Source organism: Lepisma saccharinum, chromosome 22 (genome assembly GCF_977018435.1).
Source record: "Lepisma saccharinum chromosome 22, izLepSacc3.1, whole genome shotgun sequence".
Lineage (NCBI taxonomy): Eukaryota > Metazoa > Arthropoda > Insecta > Zygentoma > Lepismatidae > Lepisma > Lepisma saccharinum.
Genome location: NC_139250.1, coordinates 5,450,464 through 5,467,722, shown reverse-complemented (window position 1 = coordinate 5,467,722; position 17,259 = coordinate 5,450,464). Strand labels below are relative to the sequence as shown.

General features: G+C 37.1%; 1 protein-coding gene across 1 annotated transcript; it reads left to right on the top strand.

The window, feature by feature from the left end:
- The first annotated feature begins 79 nt into the window (after nt 1-79).
- On the top strand, nt 80-16,990 carry LOC146004987 (inositol monophosphatase 3). Its single transcript, XM_083144079.1, has 5 exons — nt 80-652; nt 1,043-1,199; nt 4,876-5,027; nt 6,843-6,960; nt 9,784-16,990. Exons 1-5 carry the CDS (start codon nt 296-298, stop codon nt 10,026-10,028), a joined length of 1,029 nt encoding a protein of 342 aa, XP_083000205.1. The 5' UTR covers nt 80-295; the 3' UTR covers nt 10,029-16,990.
- The last annotated feature ends 269 nt before the right edge of the window (nt 16,991-17,259 follow it).

The following is a 17,259-nucleotide window of genomic DNA, read 5'->3' as shown; positions in this document are numbered from 1 at the left end:
GTACATGCAAGTTACGATAACTATTGAATGATGTGGACATGTCAACGTGTCACTCTTTTAAAACCGGTGACAGGAAGGAAGTAACTACCCGCTGTTTTGCGATGTTGTGTTGTCTGCAGTGCAACTACTTTTTCGGTGCAACAAATATTTTGCAATTTAATATATTGTAATTTTGTCTGTTTGCCTGAGAATAGCGTTTGAATATATCTTCTGCCATTTAGCGATCAGTCTGTTTATGTTTCTTTGAAGAAGTTGATGTGTCTTCTAAATATCATTCAATTCTCTGAACAACAAAATGAACTTGGGAGGTGCAATCAGACTTAACCCAATCGGCGTATGTGTTATGTTGGGAGTATGTATTCTAGTAATGATGTACATCACGAATTCTGGCAGCTATAGTGGAAATGTGAAAGGACATGTTCCAAATGACGAAAGAGATGTCAATTTACGAGAGTTACTTATAGCGTCAATGGAAGTTGCAAAGAGAGGCGGCTTGGTTGTCCGTGAAGTAAGAAAAGCAGCTGATGCTGACATCGAAAAGAAAACGAAAAGCAAAACGAAGGAAGGTGTAGACGAACCTGTTACAAAGGCAGATCGAAGTTCACACTGTTTAATGTACTACGGTTTAATCAACACCTTTAAGCATATCAAGGTTTGAATGTGTTATTTAGTAAATAATTTTGAATAAATGCTTAAGTAATTGTAAGCACAAATATTTCGACGTCAGCAAATGAAGATGATTTATTATTAATACACGAAGATAAACTTTTTATTAGATCAAGGCTGTAATACTTACAATTTTAGAATGTACGTAAGATGACGCAAATTAATAAAATGGTAAATTCGTATTTATCCTATTACAACACAAATGTTCCAGGTTGAAACCCTGGCCGGGGCAAAACTGTCCTTTGTGATGGCTTTATTTTCGATGCCAGTGCATGATATGGACGTAGATGTCTAAATGAAGAATGTCATTGTTACAATTAACTGAAAACATCTGTTTACATCAGATTTTTTAAAATTATTTTATTATTACTTCTAGGTAATATCGGAGGAACATGTAGGCGATGATGAATGTGATAAATCATTGTCACTTAAGATGGATGGGCTTATCCACCGGCATTTGGAAGATGAATTTGTACCTGTTGAAAGTGTAACTATATGGATTGATCCTCTTGATGCAACTAAAGAATACACAGGTATGTATGCAAAGAAAGGCTTCCCAGTGGAAATTATTGTTTTTTACAAGGGGGTTGAAAGAGGGTCGACTTTAAATAAACTCTGAATAAGCTATTACAATAACAAAATTTCAAAAAAAGAGGTGGCTGGAATAAACATTTATTATTTACATCCCTACACACTACCTCTCAATTCACTTAGAGATTATATTGAGTAGTAGTGCAGATATGTGTACATTAATGTTAAGCCACTGGCAATATAAATGGGACACCCATATCCTGAAATACTGGCATCCCTGCAATGTGTTGTGTGTGTTGCCTAACTCTAAGGTGGTGGTGGAACTTCCTATTGAAGTTCACCCATCGCAGTGGAGTTAAGCATTGCAGGGAAGCCAGTATTTCAGGATCTAGCTATCCCATTTATTAAAATTTCAGTAACCACCAAACGTCTCTAATTCCCTTATTTTCGTATTTTTCACATTGATAGTTACATATTCTGTATTCCTAAGGATTCTTCAAGTTCGCGTTTCGTTTTTTCCACGCAAATAATGTCAATTTTAGAAATATCGAGTATTTTTATATTGTTTGCTTTCACTTGCGTTACATGCGATATGGCGGAGAAATCTTGACTAGCGTTGTCCATGATCAGTGATTATGCAGTGTTGCAACCTTCTTAATAGAAAAATACCTACTTTGGTGTTACTGATTTTGTATTTCTTTCCAGATTCGAAAAATGCACGAACCATGCATGGATAACCCGGCGAACGATTGATAAATAGCCCCACGAACCATGCACGGGAAGGTTACGTTAGGTTGTGTTAGGTTAGGCAAACATAGTTAAATTTGTTGTTTTTTTTTAAATTAGAAAATTTTTTTTTTTTTGGTTCGAAAACCTCACGAACCATGCACAGCAAGGTTAGGTTAGGTTGTGTTAGGTTAGGCAAACATAGTTAAATTTGTTTTTTAAAATTAGAAAGAAAAAAAATTCTGGTTCAAACCCCACGAACCACTCATAAATAGTCCCATGAACCATTCACGGATAGCCCTATGAACCATTCATAAATAGCCCCAAGATCCATTCAGGGATAGCCCCATGAACCATTCACAGATAGCCCCACAAACCATTCACGGATAGCCCCACGAACCATTCATAAATAGCCCCAAGAACCATTCATGGATAGCCCCACAAACCATTCACAGATAGCCCCACAAACCATTCATAAATAGCCCCACGAACCATTCATAAATAGCTCCACGAACCATTCATGGATAGCCCATGAACCATTCATGGATAGCCCCACGAACCATTCATGGATAGCCCCACGAACCATTTATATATAGCCCTATGAACCATTCACAGATAGCCCCATGAACCATTCACAGATAGCCCGACGAACCATTCACGGATAGCCCCACGAACCATTCACGGATAGCCCCACGAACCATTCACGGATAGCCCCACGAACCATTTATATATAGCCCTATGAACCATTCACAGATAGCCCCATGAACCATTCACAGATAGCCCCACGAACCATTCACGGATAGCCCCACAAACCATTCATAAATAGCCCCACGAACCATTCATATATATAGCCCCACGAACCATTCATAAATAGCCTTAGAGATACTGGGCGAAAGGGGGGGGGGTTATAACCCCCATCAACCTCACATTGAGCACGCCACTAATCCTGTGCACGTCATGTTGTCGCAAGTTCGTAATCAGAAATGATGAACAGTAACTCACGTTTATTTACTTTCTAGAACTGTTACACAGTTACAAAACCACGTATTTGGAAACACTGACCGGTTATTACGTCATTAAACGCAAGCAAAAATTTGGTTCACGTAGTAGACAGACATCAAGGGAACACCTTTCGTGCATCGGAGTGACATTAATGTCGAAAATGACATGATTTACTGGCAAAAAAAATTAAACGAGGGGAAAATACACTTCCAAGACCTTCCTAAAGTATAAATAACCTCATTTTGGTAAGTACTTTCTCCTGTAAAAGTGAAGAAATACGTTTTGGGGAAACGAAAATTTTACCCACCAAGGTTAGCTTCTGTATAATGCTTGTATGCTTCTTTCATATTTATCCTACTCAACTTCAGTTGTCAAATAGTTTTTGGTTAGGTTAGTGGTGCTGCTCAGTGATTCAGATCCCACTTCAAACTGTTATGTCTAGTCCTGATCAGTTTTGTAAATCAGACTTAAACAAGTAACTGCTGTTACTTTCTTATTTTGCTATTCAGTGCATGGAATTCAAGCACCATGACCTGTAAATATTACTAAGATCAAGGATTTTCTATGTTATTTGGGCCTCCCAAATGGTGCAGTGGTAGCATCATAGCTACCTGGTGGAGGAGTGTAGATAGTGGTTCGGATCCAGGGTTTGCCAAGGCAGGCCCAACCCCCCCCCCCCCAAAAAAAAAAAATCGGTAGATTTTTTTTCCGGTTGAGCCCATTTGAAAAAAAAAACATTTTAAAACCCAGTGGGTTTTTCATTAACTCTGGTATTTCAATGATTTCTGAAATGAAGGAATGTCATAGAGCTGTATACTAATAAAGATTGCATTTTAGATTCTTAGAATGCGATCACGACTGTCATTATAACTTGAGACTATTTTTGTTATCTTAAATGCATGAGGTAGAACGAAATATCAGAGCTCAGTACACCAATACAAATGTTTAATTTTTATTAAGAGATTACATAGGCCTATATTAAGCTGTAAGTAAAAGTCACAACTCAGATCTGCAGTCAGTGTCTTGTGCAACTACTATCGTTGAGGCTCTTGCATGAATTGTTAAATGAAGAAAGCTACGCAAATGCAATTATGTTGCTTTCAGTCACCATATAAAATATATGAAGCGCCAGGGGGAAAAACGATGAATGTCGATTTTTCGCCCATTTTGAGATCGCAACGCCATCTGATAGTTCAGAAGCTGTACTATAAGAATGAGAACGGCCTTGGTTGGGAAACGATGAGAAGTGCCTGAAAAACGCATTATTATTTTGGCATATATTAACGTTCTTATGGAAAGAAATACTTTGTTTTTCATTTCCTGGCAAATTGTCTCGAATGAACATTCATCGTTTTTCCCCCTGGCCCTTCATATTCTAATAAATAAAAGTCACTGAACTCAGATATAAAGTCAATTTCTTTCGATCTACTATCTGGGAACACTATCTATACTATCGCTATTTTATTATGCTTGTGACTGAAGTACACACCTGCAATTGATCTCTAGATGCAAAAGTCGTAATGTATCTTATACCGTAATGTATAATTCAAACATACAAACTTGCTATGCACAGAGGTAACCAGGAAATCATAAGAGAATAAAGGATAAACTATAAACATTACTATGGTTTAGCAGTTTTTTGTGGTCTGCTAGTTGGTTCCAGGCAGAGAAGTGTAGTGGGTAGGTTGACAGGCAATTACAAATGTGAATTATATTACATGTATCCACATTTTATTTTTAAAGCTCGACAAAATCCAATTAAACCCCCCCAAAAACTATTAAACCCACCTGGGCCCAGGAGGGATTGTATTTTTAAAAAACTACGTTTTTTTCAAACCCTGTTCGGATTCCACTTTAAACTATAGATCCAGTTCCAATTAGCCTTGCTGTGCATAAAGTGGACTTAAAATGCAGCAAATCAATTAATCAATTTCTTTGTTATTTTTACAGAAAATTTGCTACAGTATGTAACAACAATGGTTTGTGTGGCAGTGAAAGGTCAGCCTGTGATAGGAGTTATTCACAAGCCATTTGGAGAACCTGTCACTTCGTGGGGATGGGTAGGAACAGGTCACTCGCCAGATATCAAGAATATTGTAGAGGTAAGAACTTTATAAACAGTCATCTAGTTGTTGATTTGCTCTTGATTGCACCATATCTCTCTGCAGACTTCCTAGAAAAACAGCTTGTTGACTGAAACGTAGACGTCATACAAGCAAACTAATTCATTAACTTAATTAATGTATTGGACCAAGACTGGTGTGTTTTTTTGCATTAGGGAAAAAAGTTCCATATTATTGAAAATTATAAAACAAAGTTGCATGAAAAAATGGATTTTGTACATGAATTAATATGTATCCTTGAAATTAAATTAAATTAAATTATGGCTTAATCGTAAAGAGTAATAGCTCGACTATGTCTAGCATGTTGACAAATACAAAATCAGGTTTAAATTAGTTGTCGACCACTGGATCTATTGAAATCTTGCAGTTTCCTCAAGGCAACATCATTAACTTAATTTGGTAAGTGCTGATTATCGTTAGCATGTTGCACTTTGAACACCGAAAAGTTCCAATTAATACTAATGAGGGAAATCAATGAACCCAGAAAACTGTTGATTTGATTTTCATGTTGTTGGTCAAAAAAATAGTACATAAAACACCCAAACATTGTACAAACAAGCTAATAAAAACAATTGACAAAAACAGAGGTAAACTTGGCAATGTTGTAACAAGAAAGCGATGTTACCGCTGCAGCTTTTACTTCAGAACTTAATTTGTGGACAGACGGAGCTATGTAGGTCAGCTGCACTTTGGACCCGCAACCTGTACGAGGTTCAAGTTCTAAGGTCTCCTAATTTATTTGTGAAAAATATACTCACCTCAGAAAGCTGAAACTGTCTTCAATTCTCAACATAATCTCCCTCTAGACGTACACATTTTTCACAACACTCGCACCCCAATAGCATGTCCTTTGAAAATGCTTCTTTAGGAGTCTGTTTTGTATAGGCCTACTTAAAAATCACTGATTGTAAGAGCAGAACGGCTTGGAAATATGTGACCATGCAGACTGTCCTTGTGTGCAGGAAAGAGCCAAAAATTGCAAGGTCAGGTGAGTATGGATGGAGCATGTGGAATCAATTCAAATTTGTTTTCCATGAAAAACGCATGAACAATGGCATCCTGATGAAAGAACACAGCTGCAGCCTTTTCGGGCCGTTTCTCTCGAAATGCTGGAAGCAACTTGGTCCTCAAAAAGCTTCATAGATCACTGTGCTACCCTTAGCATAATGTGTGAGTATAAAGACTTTTCTGTCCTCAAACATCATTTTCTCAGCAATGGCGGTTGCTGGTTTGTGGCCTAGGCTCTTTTGGTTTGTCTTCACATGGTGTTTGGTTTTCCTTGAAATGTCGCACCTATGATTGATTGTATGGGCAGGGACATTTCTGTGTTGTAATGTCTTTCATTGAAATCGTTACAACCCAGAAGTGTGCGCGAACATTTTCCACGTCCATGACACCACCACAGCTTGTCTCAGTCAATTGAAGATGAATATCAATGAGTGTTTCTTCATGCAGGTGAAGAAAATGGATAATAACACGCTGTTCTTCCAATGTAAACGGTGCTATTTCCAGTATCAAAAACACCTGTCGCTAGACAGCGCCACTAGCTTCCTACGAGGCAGAACATGCTGCCATCTGGCCTCATTAACCTTCAAGAATGGATGCTTCATCTCAAACAACTCTCTCGTTTTTAACTGATTATATTCATGAAAAAAAAAATAGAGGAGACCTTAGAACTTGAAGGCACCTCGTATAAACTTATCAAACCGGTCCCCCTCCCCCCAGAATATAAGATGTGAATTGTACAATTAAAATGTGAACATGTGGTATTAACACTGATCTATCCCACTGCAGCCTCCAGTGGATGGACCACAGAAAATAATTGTTTCCCGGTCACATGCTGGTGATGTGGAACAAATGGCGAAAAAGGCTTTCGGCAGCAAAACAGAGATTATTCAGGCTGCTGGAGCAGGTACATATTTTTGTATATATTTTCAGTAACTGTTAATTGCACAGAAACTTAGTACTCATGTTTTCCGTGAAGTTGTTTTTAGTAGTTCTTAGAGTACTAAGTTTCTCTGTGTTTACTACCACATTTCTTATTTCCCAAAATATCAATAACTGTTCATAATCAGATACTGTGATGGCATACTGCTGTTTAGAATTTTGTTTATCATTTTTTCTTAAAATACAGCATGTTTCAAAAAGAATATACGTATTACAAAGTATTATTTTGTCCAAACTATCGATCGCTGCTCCCCGGCTCGGCTATTAGAGAAACGAATACATAGTCTAGTTTATATAATAGCCGCTAGATGTCAGTTGTGTTCTGTTTTGCTTGGTAACCGTCAGTTGTTTGAAATGGCTACTCCGCAGCAGAAATCATTTTGTGTTCTCGAGTTTGCGAAGTGCAATTCCGTGATTACAGTGCAAAGACATTTCAGGTTGAGGTACCAAATTGATCCTCCGAATGGGTGGAACATTCGCAGATGGTATCGACAGTTTGTAGATACAGGATGTGTATGTAAAGGAAAGAGTCCTGGCCGCCCTCGTGTTCCTGAAGAAAATGTTGCACGAATTCAAACTGCTTTCCAACGTAGCCCTTCAAAATCAACTCGTCGTGCCAGTCGGGAGTTACAACTTCCTACAACAACAATTTGGCATATTTTGAGACATCGGCTGGTTATGAAGCCGTACAAGGTACAGCTGTTACAAGCTCTGTGTCCTGATGACAAACGCAAACGTGTGGCATTTTGTAACGAGATTCTTGATGCTATTGACAATGACAATACTTTCGCACAACGCATCGTGTTTAGTGATGAAGCTGCGTTTCATGTCAGTGGTCAGGTAAACAAACATAATGTTCGCATTTGGGGCCTACAGAACCCACATGCATTCATTGAACATGTACGAGATTCGCCCAAAGTGAATGTGTTTTGCGTGATATCCCGATCATCTGTTTACGGCCCATTCTTCTTTGATGGAAACACGGTTAACTGTCAGCAGTATCTCTCTATGTTACAAAACTGGTTGTTTCCGAGGCTGCACGAAGACAACTTCATTTTTCAACAAGACGGGGCACCCCCTCACTGGAGTCGCCAAGTGCGTGATTATTTGAATGAAACTCTACCAAACCGTTGGATTGGTCGTCAAGGAGCTGGCGACTTAGCATGTATCAGTTGGGCTCCACTGTCACCGGATTTGACACCCTGCGACTTCTTCCTGTGGGGTTTCATTAAAGACAATGTTTATGTACCACCACTCCCACAGAACCTGGAAGAGTTGAAGAACCGGATCCGTACTGCCGTAACATCAGTGACGAAGGACATGCTTGCCCGAGTTTGGGAGGAATTTGAGTATCGATGTGATATTGTTTGTGTCACTGCTGGAGGATATATTGAACATCTGTAATCTGAACTTGAGAGGCTCGTAAGTATGTGTGTCAAGTTTCATCTTCGTATGTCTTAAAGTTTAATAAATATATGCATGTGAAATACATATATTCTTTTTGAAACATGCTGTAGTATTGTCACACTTCATATTCTGTGCTTTCATTATAGTATTAGCAGTACTGTAATATATGAAATGAAAACCTTATTTGTTTTTACCTGCACATAGGGTTGCGCAAGTTTCATGCTATTTAGCATAGAAAAAATATTCAAAAGAAAAATTCTCTCAAAATGTATTCAGTGGTTTACGGTGCATTACATCCACATGGTATGTGCTGAAATAGAAGCACTTTTTATTTCTTTAAGAAATAATGTATTGTTACATTAAATTTTATTTTTTTGCCTGACAAACCATTTTGTTCATTCAATGAAAATATCCTTATACATTTTAGAAATATAAATGCATCTCGCTGTGAAAAATATTTGGCTACACTCTACTCAGAACTGTTGTCATTCACGTTATCAGATTACAAATTTTCCAGTTTAGCACATTACAATTTCATATATCAAGGTAACTTTTCAAAATAAAATATTGAAAAATTAATTTAGTATAATTACATTTTTTACTGGCAGTAACATAAAAACAGCTCAGAAATGATAAAGAATATGCATATTAGATATTTTACTTACATAATTCAGTATACCGGGTAATCAGTTGAGATGTCAAAAAAGTAAACCGTTATATGCAAGAGGTTAATGTATGTATCTCCGAGTAGCTTGTTGTAATACAAGCAGAGAGGATGTAAGTTTCGAGTGTGTGGAGATTTACTGACTTCAGCTGTATGGCAGCAGTAGCATGCATGTAATACTCGAAAAATTTGCATTCCTGCGACATACTGTGTGCGCTATTGTGACATGACCACCACCTTTGTTAGCATGCACATTAGCGCTGCCATGTGGCTGAAGTCTGTAAACCTCCACTCACTCGAAACTTACATCCTTTCTGCTTGTATTACAACAAGCTGCTCAGAGATACGTACATTAACCTCTTGTATATAACGGTTTACTTTTCTGACATCTCAAACGGATCACCTGGTATTGGCATATTTCAGTGATTTTTTCTACATATTTGTGTATATATTTGTGCCTACCTACTTAAAAATCCGGGCCTTAGAATAAGTTGAGTGTGAGCCACTGTACATGAAACTAAATAAATATGTACAGAGAGTCCATCAAAGTAAATTATGCCCCCATTCTCACGTCTGTATCCAACATCCTAATGCCACCTAGCTGTAATCTGAAAATAATCTTCACTATCAAAGCAGGAGTTTGCCATTTCTCTTGTCGTTTATTCTGAACCGAAAAGTCAAAAGTTTTAAAAATTCATATTTCTTCCATTTTTTAAGGCTACAAGGTTTTGGAAGTTGTCAATGGAAACGCAACAGCCTACTTTCACAGGACTGCGATTAAGAAATGGGATATTTGCGCAGGGAACGCCATTGCAAATTCAGTTGGTGGACAGATGACCACACTCAAGAATGAAGAACTAGATTATTCATCGACGACCTCTCCGCTGAATGCAGATGGACTGCTTGTTACGAGGTCAAACCACAAATGGTTTCTCGAGAAAATAGATGGAGCCAAACAATGAGAATTTTCTCATGTTCTTTCAGTGGTGGTAGAAATTCTACATCTTGAAAACTTCCAAAAGTTACTACATGTGCATGGACATGTGTAGCATATTGCTTCATACATAAAATATATGTTTAGCTCAGAAGAAAGCGTACCAGCAGTTAGAAAGCATTTTATTGGTTTCGGTATGAGAGCGAGTGCAATTGCATTGCGAATGAATTGTAACAAAAAAAATTGGGTAAAAACTGAGACTAGATATGTAAGTCATGAGTTTGGTTCCCAATTTCACTATCTTTTTACCGACTTTTCAAGAGTTTGGATAAAGCATCAAAAATCTACCTTACATATTTACTTTTGATATATGTACATTATTCTATTTGTTTACGTTCATTTTTTTGAATGAAGAAGGTAAACCAGCGAATGAGTTTATAGACTGTTTCTGTTAAGTATGTGATAAATATGTTGTAAATTATATTTATTTGAATTTGTAGGTGATGGTTTTTCATCTTAGCATACAATAGGTACACCAGATATAAAAGTTAACTAATTTATAATTTTAGATGAGGTTTAGCTGGAGTTTTAATCCTTTGTCCAATTGTCTTTCAAAATAGGTGTTGCTGGATAAAAATTTGATGTCTTTTTTTTTAGATTTTCCATTATTAGGTCAGGTTTTTGTAATATGTTGATTTACTGATTTTTTTATGCTTTGCAAATGGATGAAGATTGTCAACTAACAACTATTTCATAATTACCATGCAGAATGAGTTACGCACAATGGTTCAATAAGAAAGATTTTGTTAACATATTAGAATGCTATAAAAAAAGAGGTGTAAACATGCAAAGAAATTAAAAGTGCGTTCACTTCTTCTATCATGTCCCTAATCACATTAAAACTAAGGGTTGCTGCTACATTTGAATGCAAGACATGCTCTACAATACGCCAATATTTTGCACTTAGGTAATAAATATTTACTGATAAATGAGGGTAACACTTTCCCCTCCCCATGTTAACATGTCCGTGATCAATACCACTTTCTTCTTTAGCATCCAATTTAGTTTTTAACAATCTTCAAGCTGCTGTCAGCTATTTATTAGCTTTCATTTTTCTTTCAAAAATCTTCAATAGTTGTAATAGATATTATCTATATGGCATTAAAAAACTTCACATGCCGGCAGCATTCTTGTTAAAAACAAAACGGTACAATACAAGACACTTTAAAAGTTTCTCCAAACTTTCATCTCCGATTTCGGAGTTGTCATCAGGGCTGGTCAAGAGACGGCAAAGACGACTCGGTCGAGATTCTGCTGTCTGTAGTCAACGTGTGCTATTCTAATATTTGGTCTTCCAGTAGCACTTCTCATATCAGCAACCCCATTGTGACATGAAAAAATAATAACCCATGGTGCAACAATCCTTGAGGGCCAGGGCCCACATACCTCAGCAGAGCTGGATGATCACCCAACAATTATGGAACGATGTGTGGTCATCACAACGAACCCCCCCCCCCCCCAGTCATTATTGTAGGTTTGTGGTGGGGTTGCGATACTCATTCATAGTTTCCTCATGATGGTGAGTGGCCACCGGTTGCATACACTGGCTGAAATCTCTTGAGAAAAGTTGTTACACTTCCCAAGGATACTCGAACCAACATGCATCCCATAGCTTGAGCCCAAAGCTCAAACGTTTGAGCTACCTGTCATAATAATACTAATTTTCAGATACCTCCTTTCAACCTGTATCTTTAATCCAACATTGTTCTTAATAGCATATCCAGTTTCATGTCCACCGAACAATCCCATACATTCCTTGTCAAATGAGAGAAAAATTCCATTGTTGCCTTGTAATCAAGGGATCCCGGGTTCGATACCCGGTGGCGGCACATGGCACAGTGGTTTGGATCCCACTTTAAACTGTAGGTCCAGTCCCGATTAGCCTTTCTGTACATAAAGTGGACTTTCAATAACAATGAGAAAAACATTTTCTGGTTCAGATGTAATAGTTTATCATATTTCTCCTGGACCAATAACAAACTTCCTGAAAACTGAATTAACATGAATTATTGACCACTGATCATGCATAAAGAGAATCCTTACAGTGTGTTTCATTAAATTGGGATCTGCACCAATACACCAAAAAATAGTTGAAATCCGAGAGTTAAAGGAAGGACGCGTACCTGACAGAATCGGCCTAAAGCTTTCACTCGAATTTTACCCTCCCGAAGCACTCTCACACAATCACATCATTACATGGATGCTTTGTAAACAATATATTTATTTTTCATAGTAGTTTCAAGTGATAACATTATGCAGTCTCTCGCTATACAGAACAAACTTCAACAGCATATCGACGATATCCAGAGAGAGGAACAACTGTTCTTAATAACCTTTTGGTTCGTTTCACTTAATTTTGATGCTACAAGCCCTCCGAAAACAGCTTTTCTCTCCTCTGTAGGCAATGACACATTCACAGATCCAACATTTTTTTTTGTCAGAACATTCATGCATCACCATCTATACGCTTGTTTATTTCATCTCATTCTTCTACAATGGAGAAAGGATTGGTAAGATTTGTCCAGAAGTATACTGAGTAGCTTTCATGCCAAATGGACAAACACAATCGCTTATGAACCAATCAGTAAGCAACGTTTCACACTGCTTAGGCCTGCAGTTCATTTATCAGTCTTCAGGTAATACGAGACAGGCCTCTTATCACGATTGATTACAAAGATTTTGTAAAATTAAAAATAATGGATAGACAGTTGAACACGAAAGCATAAAAACAAACTAACAACTTGGTAATATTTTAGAGGACAGTTATAACGTGTAAATTTTCAGGTTCAATAGTAGTGTGTGTGGCCATTCACGTCATTCAATTGTTATGCATTCATAACCATACTTTACATTCGTTTTGAATAATAAAAATATATTCTTATGCGTAAACATAACTGGTTGACCTAAACACAGTTTTATATATTATAATGCATTTAGAGTGTAAATTAATGTAACACTGCAATTATAGAGCTGTTTGCAGTGTTCGAATAACACTGTATTGAAGTCAGGAAACAGGAACAAAACCGCACAAAAATAAAATGCTGCAAAGGGCTGATGATGTTTCAAAGATATCTCATTGCAGCAGGTTTAAAATGTAAAAACAACCACCACTTGGTAAATCTAGGCAGGAACTGACGATTTACCTTTTACATATACAGTGGAACCCTGATTTTACATTTTCCCACATTATACATTCAATCTTCATTGTCCCAACATAGTAAAATTTTCCTAGATTTTGCATTTTCCCGTATTAATAAAATCGAGGTTCCACTGTACTTGCTTTTTATCCTGACAATGCAGATGGGATATCCCCAAAATGTCAATAGTTCTTTGCAGTCTTTTATTGTCATGCTATTTTGTTCCAGCTTCCTGATTTCAATGCAGGTAAGATTATACTTTCTGGCATGAGGCATATTTTCACATGTGGTCATGGACGATTTTTTTTCCAGGGAGGGGCAAGGAAGGTATTTTTCTCCAAGGGGGGGGGGAGCAAACTAAGGCAAATTTTCCCCCAAAATAGTGTTCTTCCCTAAAAAACATTGCTTAAATTTGAATTTATAGTGTTCATAATTAACACATATTATTGTGGCTAAAATGAAATTATATGTGTGAAATACATATTTTTTGGTTGACTTTCATTTTCCAGGGGGGGGGGGGGTGCCCACCTTTGCCCTCCTTCCGGACGCCCATGCATGTGGTAATATATTGTGGTGAAACATCGATGTAAACTTTAATACAATGTAATTGTGAAGTTAAAGTTTTACTTTTGTTAATGCAATTTGTCCTGAACACACAAAATTTAGTACATTGACAATGAAATAAATGATGCTATGAATATGTGTTGCAAGACTGCATGTTTTCCAAGAGGCTGTGAAAGTTCGTCAGTATAGTACAGCAACACCCTGTAGATATATCTTTGTGCAGCAGTTTTCATTTGAGTAGTGAAACTAATTTATTTTGCTAATTTAACTTAATTATATAAGAGATTATATCTTGGAGAGCCATTATTTACACATTGTTTTTGAAGACTGCAAATATTTTCATTGACTTACAAATTTAGCATAATGACTTCTCTTGTGTTAAAAATGAAATATATCTTCTTAAATTCAAAGTGAATGAACAATGTTTCTGCGCGATTTCATTTTTATATCCCCTCTGTGTATTTACAAATGGATAAAACAAGGGATAACTTAAATATCGTAGATATGACAATGGTATGTAATATGTGCTAGTATAAACATATTTCATGATTCAGAATATAGGATGAAGTGCTGTTGTGGTATGAAAAAGAATTTATTCTGCATTAGATAAGCCTGTTAACATACAACTGCTAGAACTAATAACTATTATCTAATATACAAACATTTCCTACCTTTTATACAGTGTAAATTGTCATATCCATCCATTTCATGTAGTTGTAGAAATTCATTTTGGATTTATTCATATCTTCTTTTCTATTTAGTGGTTGTGATGTGCTATAGTACTTTTTCTTAAGTTGCTTTGACTGTAAAGTACAATGAATGTACATTGTTTGCTGTTATTGTACAAATTGAGTTGTAAAAAAGTATTGTAACACATTTTACAAGTGGTAAAATAGAGCCCAGTGCTACTGAAATTCTCAGTGGTTAATAGAATTGAGTTCCATGCCAGAAAAAAAGCATTATAAAACTAAATGTGGTTCATGCGACTTAATTAAAAAGGTTGTATTGTTAATGATTGTGTAATTAAAGTATTGTAAATATTTACAATTTCTTTTCAGTCTATTGTTGGTATATAGAAAGGTAAAGTGCTCCCCTGTACTTAGCACCATGCCATGAAGGCATATAGGGGGTGTGGGGGTAACGCCCCACACTTTCTTGATCCGGTTGTGAGTGAGGGTGATGTGATCAGCATCATGCCCCTGACTGCCTTTACCCCCCAGCGTTTCCCCCAGGTACCCATGTCATTCGATGCTGGGTGGGCACCGGGCCCGCTTCCATTAGAATAGTTCCCGGATTTGAATCGGCCGGGGAAAGTACTGATTGGTTTCCAAAATATCCCGTCATATATGATGCTGTGTGATGTCATAAAGGTTCATTGAACTCTGAAACTCAAATAGTGTGGGATTCAAAATTACTAGATAGCCAATAAGTACATTGTCCCATGTGATGGAAATAAAGCTAAACAAATTCATGTTTTTTGATTTGCTTTATTTTACTTCGCCTTTTGTGCCACTTTTGGCTAATTTGCGAAGATCGAGATGAGTGATGATATGATTAATGGACACTCGCAAACATCCATGCTCAGGCCGGGATTCGAACCTGGGACCCCTGGCGTTGTAGTGTGATGTGCTAACCACTCTGCCACAGGGGCCGGCATACAAATTCATGTAATACGCAGTCTGCACTATACATTAGTGTCAAGCATTGCCAAATTCATGCTCAGGGGCCACCACTAAATTTTCTTAATGATTTCCATTTTAGGAAGCTTTTATTTATATAATGAAAGTGATGACACCATAGAAAACTTCATTGTTGGCACAGTAAATGCAGTTTTGGTATTGCACAGGCGAAATTCTGCATTTCCATATTGCAAACTTAATTGGTTTTCTGATTAATTAAAAGGAACATGCCTTCATTAACAAAGGTTATGGCATCAAGGACAGAGATGGTAGATACCTTTGTTAATGAAGGCAGTGAGACTTTGAAATTAAGTGGAAAACCAATTAAATTTGGAATGTTGAAATTTGGAACTTCACCTGTTGCATACAGAGAAAGCCAATATGCGACTTTCTCCTTAGAGATGACTACATACAAGCCTGGGACTGAAGGTGGTCAGTTTATGTAGTTTGACCCAAAACAGGGTACTAATTATTTTGCCAAAGCAAATTCCGTGGCTTTTCTCAGAATTTTCAAATAAATCTAGAGACCATTTTATAATGCTTGAACATACTAATTGTAATGAACCCGTCTCGTCACAATTTGTACGAGTTGTGACCTTTCTGATAAAAATATGTAATATAAAATGTATCAATTTAAAAACAGGTTACACCTCTAATTTGGTAAACTTACTTAATAGTTTGTATTTCTTCCACTTGCTTACGCTAGCGTCGCCAACCCAATATAAAGGTGAGAGCGGGGCTAGCAGTTCATTTTGACGAGAGAAGTAGGGCTCTGCCTATGGGCAAGAGGTAAACTCCTCCTAACAGGAGAGAGAAAAAGATATCCCACTCCACCTTCTGGTGAGAGAAATTTACTCCACTTTAGTGAGAGAAACCCACTCTGCTTTCGGGCAAGAAACCCACTCTGCTTTCAGGCAAGAGATATTTAGGTAACCAGACCTTTTTCTTTCATAAAACCCAGTCATCTCGGCGTTGGGGATGGTAACAGCGAAACCCAGTCTCATCTATGTTGGGGAAATTTGCTTCATAGAATCTATTCCTTCGTTTTCGGCGTGTTACTTTTACATGGAAACAAGCCGTTTCCAAGGTTACACTAATCTTTCTCTTTTAGATGCTTTGTTTATAAACCCTTTGTGATTGTTTTCTAACAAGAGTACTAGGTATCATATACGAAGTTGTATGGGTTTACCTGTTCCCTTTTCTTTAAGAGTTAAAAGTTTTTATAGTTCTAATACAAAAGGCCATAACTATATAGAGAGGTCCATCTGTATCTGTGAAACTATAAGTTGGATGTATAAACCTACTGTAAAAGGGTCTAAGTTCAGTTCTTGCTTAAGTTTGTGGTGAAATAAACCTTTATATGTTTAGTTAATTTTGAGTTGTCAATGAACTTAACTGGTCAACTAGGTCATAGCCCACTAAGTGCTCGTTTTTCCCGAACCCTGAGTAAAATAGTCTCATGCCACTGCTGGAGAAAAAGGTTAGCATTATAGGTAGACTTGAAACGCTTAGCTAACTAAGTTATTGGTCATCCCTCGAGTGATGCATAGTATATAAAGGGTTGGCACAGATAACCTGGATGTACTGTAGTGAAAATGTTAATAAACATTACAGTACATACTGTGCAATGTTACATCATGTGGATGTAACTGTACTGTAAGAATCATGGGTGTGAGCTATTATGTATACATATAGTGACATGAAATGTTTTAGTGCATTTTTAAAATTAATAAAAAACATTTCGGATAAACCAAACTTCCAGATTAACGAGTATTTTGTGTAACTGTTTCCATACCAGCATAAAAAAATTCTCTTAAAA

Coding starts and splice junctions, on each gene's coding strand:
- LOC146004987 (XM_083144079.1), top strand. CDS start 296: ATGAACTTGGGAGGTGCAATCAGACTTAACCCAATCGGCGTATGTGTT. Junction 653..1,042: donor ACACCTTTAAGCATATCAAG/GTTTGAATGTGT, acceptor TATTACTTCTAG/GTAATATCGGAGGAACATGT. Junction 1,200..4,875: donor TGCAACTAAAGAATACACAG/GTATGTATGCAA, acceptor TTATTTTTACAG/AAAATTTGCTACAGTATGTA.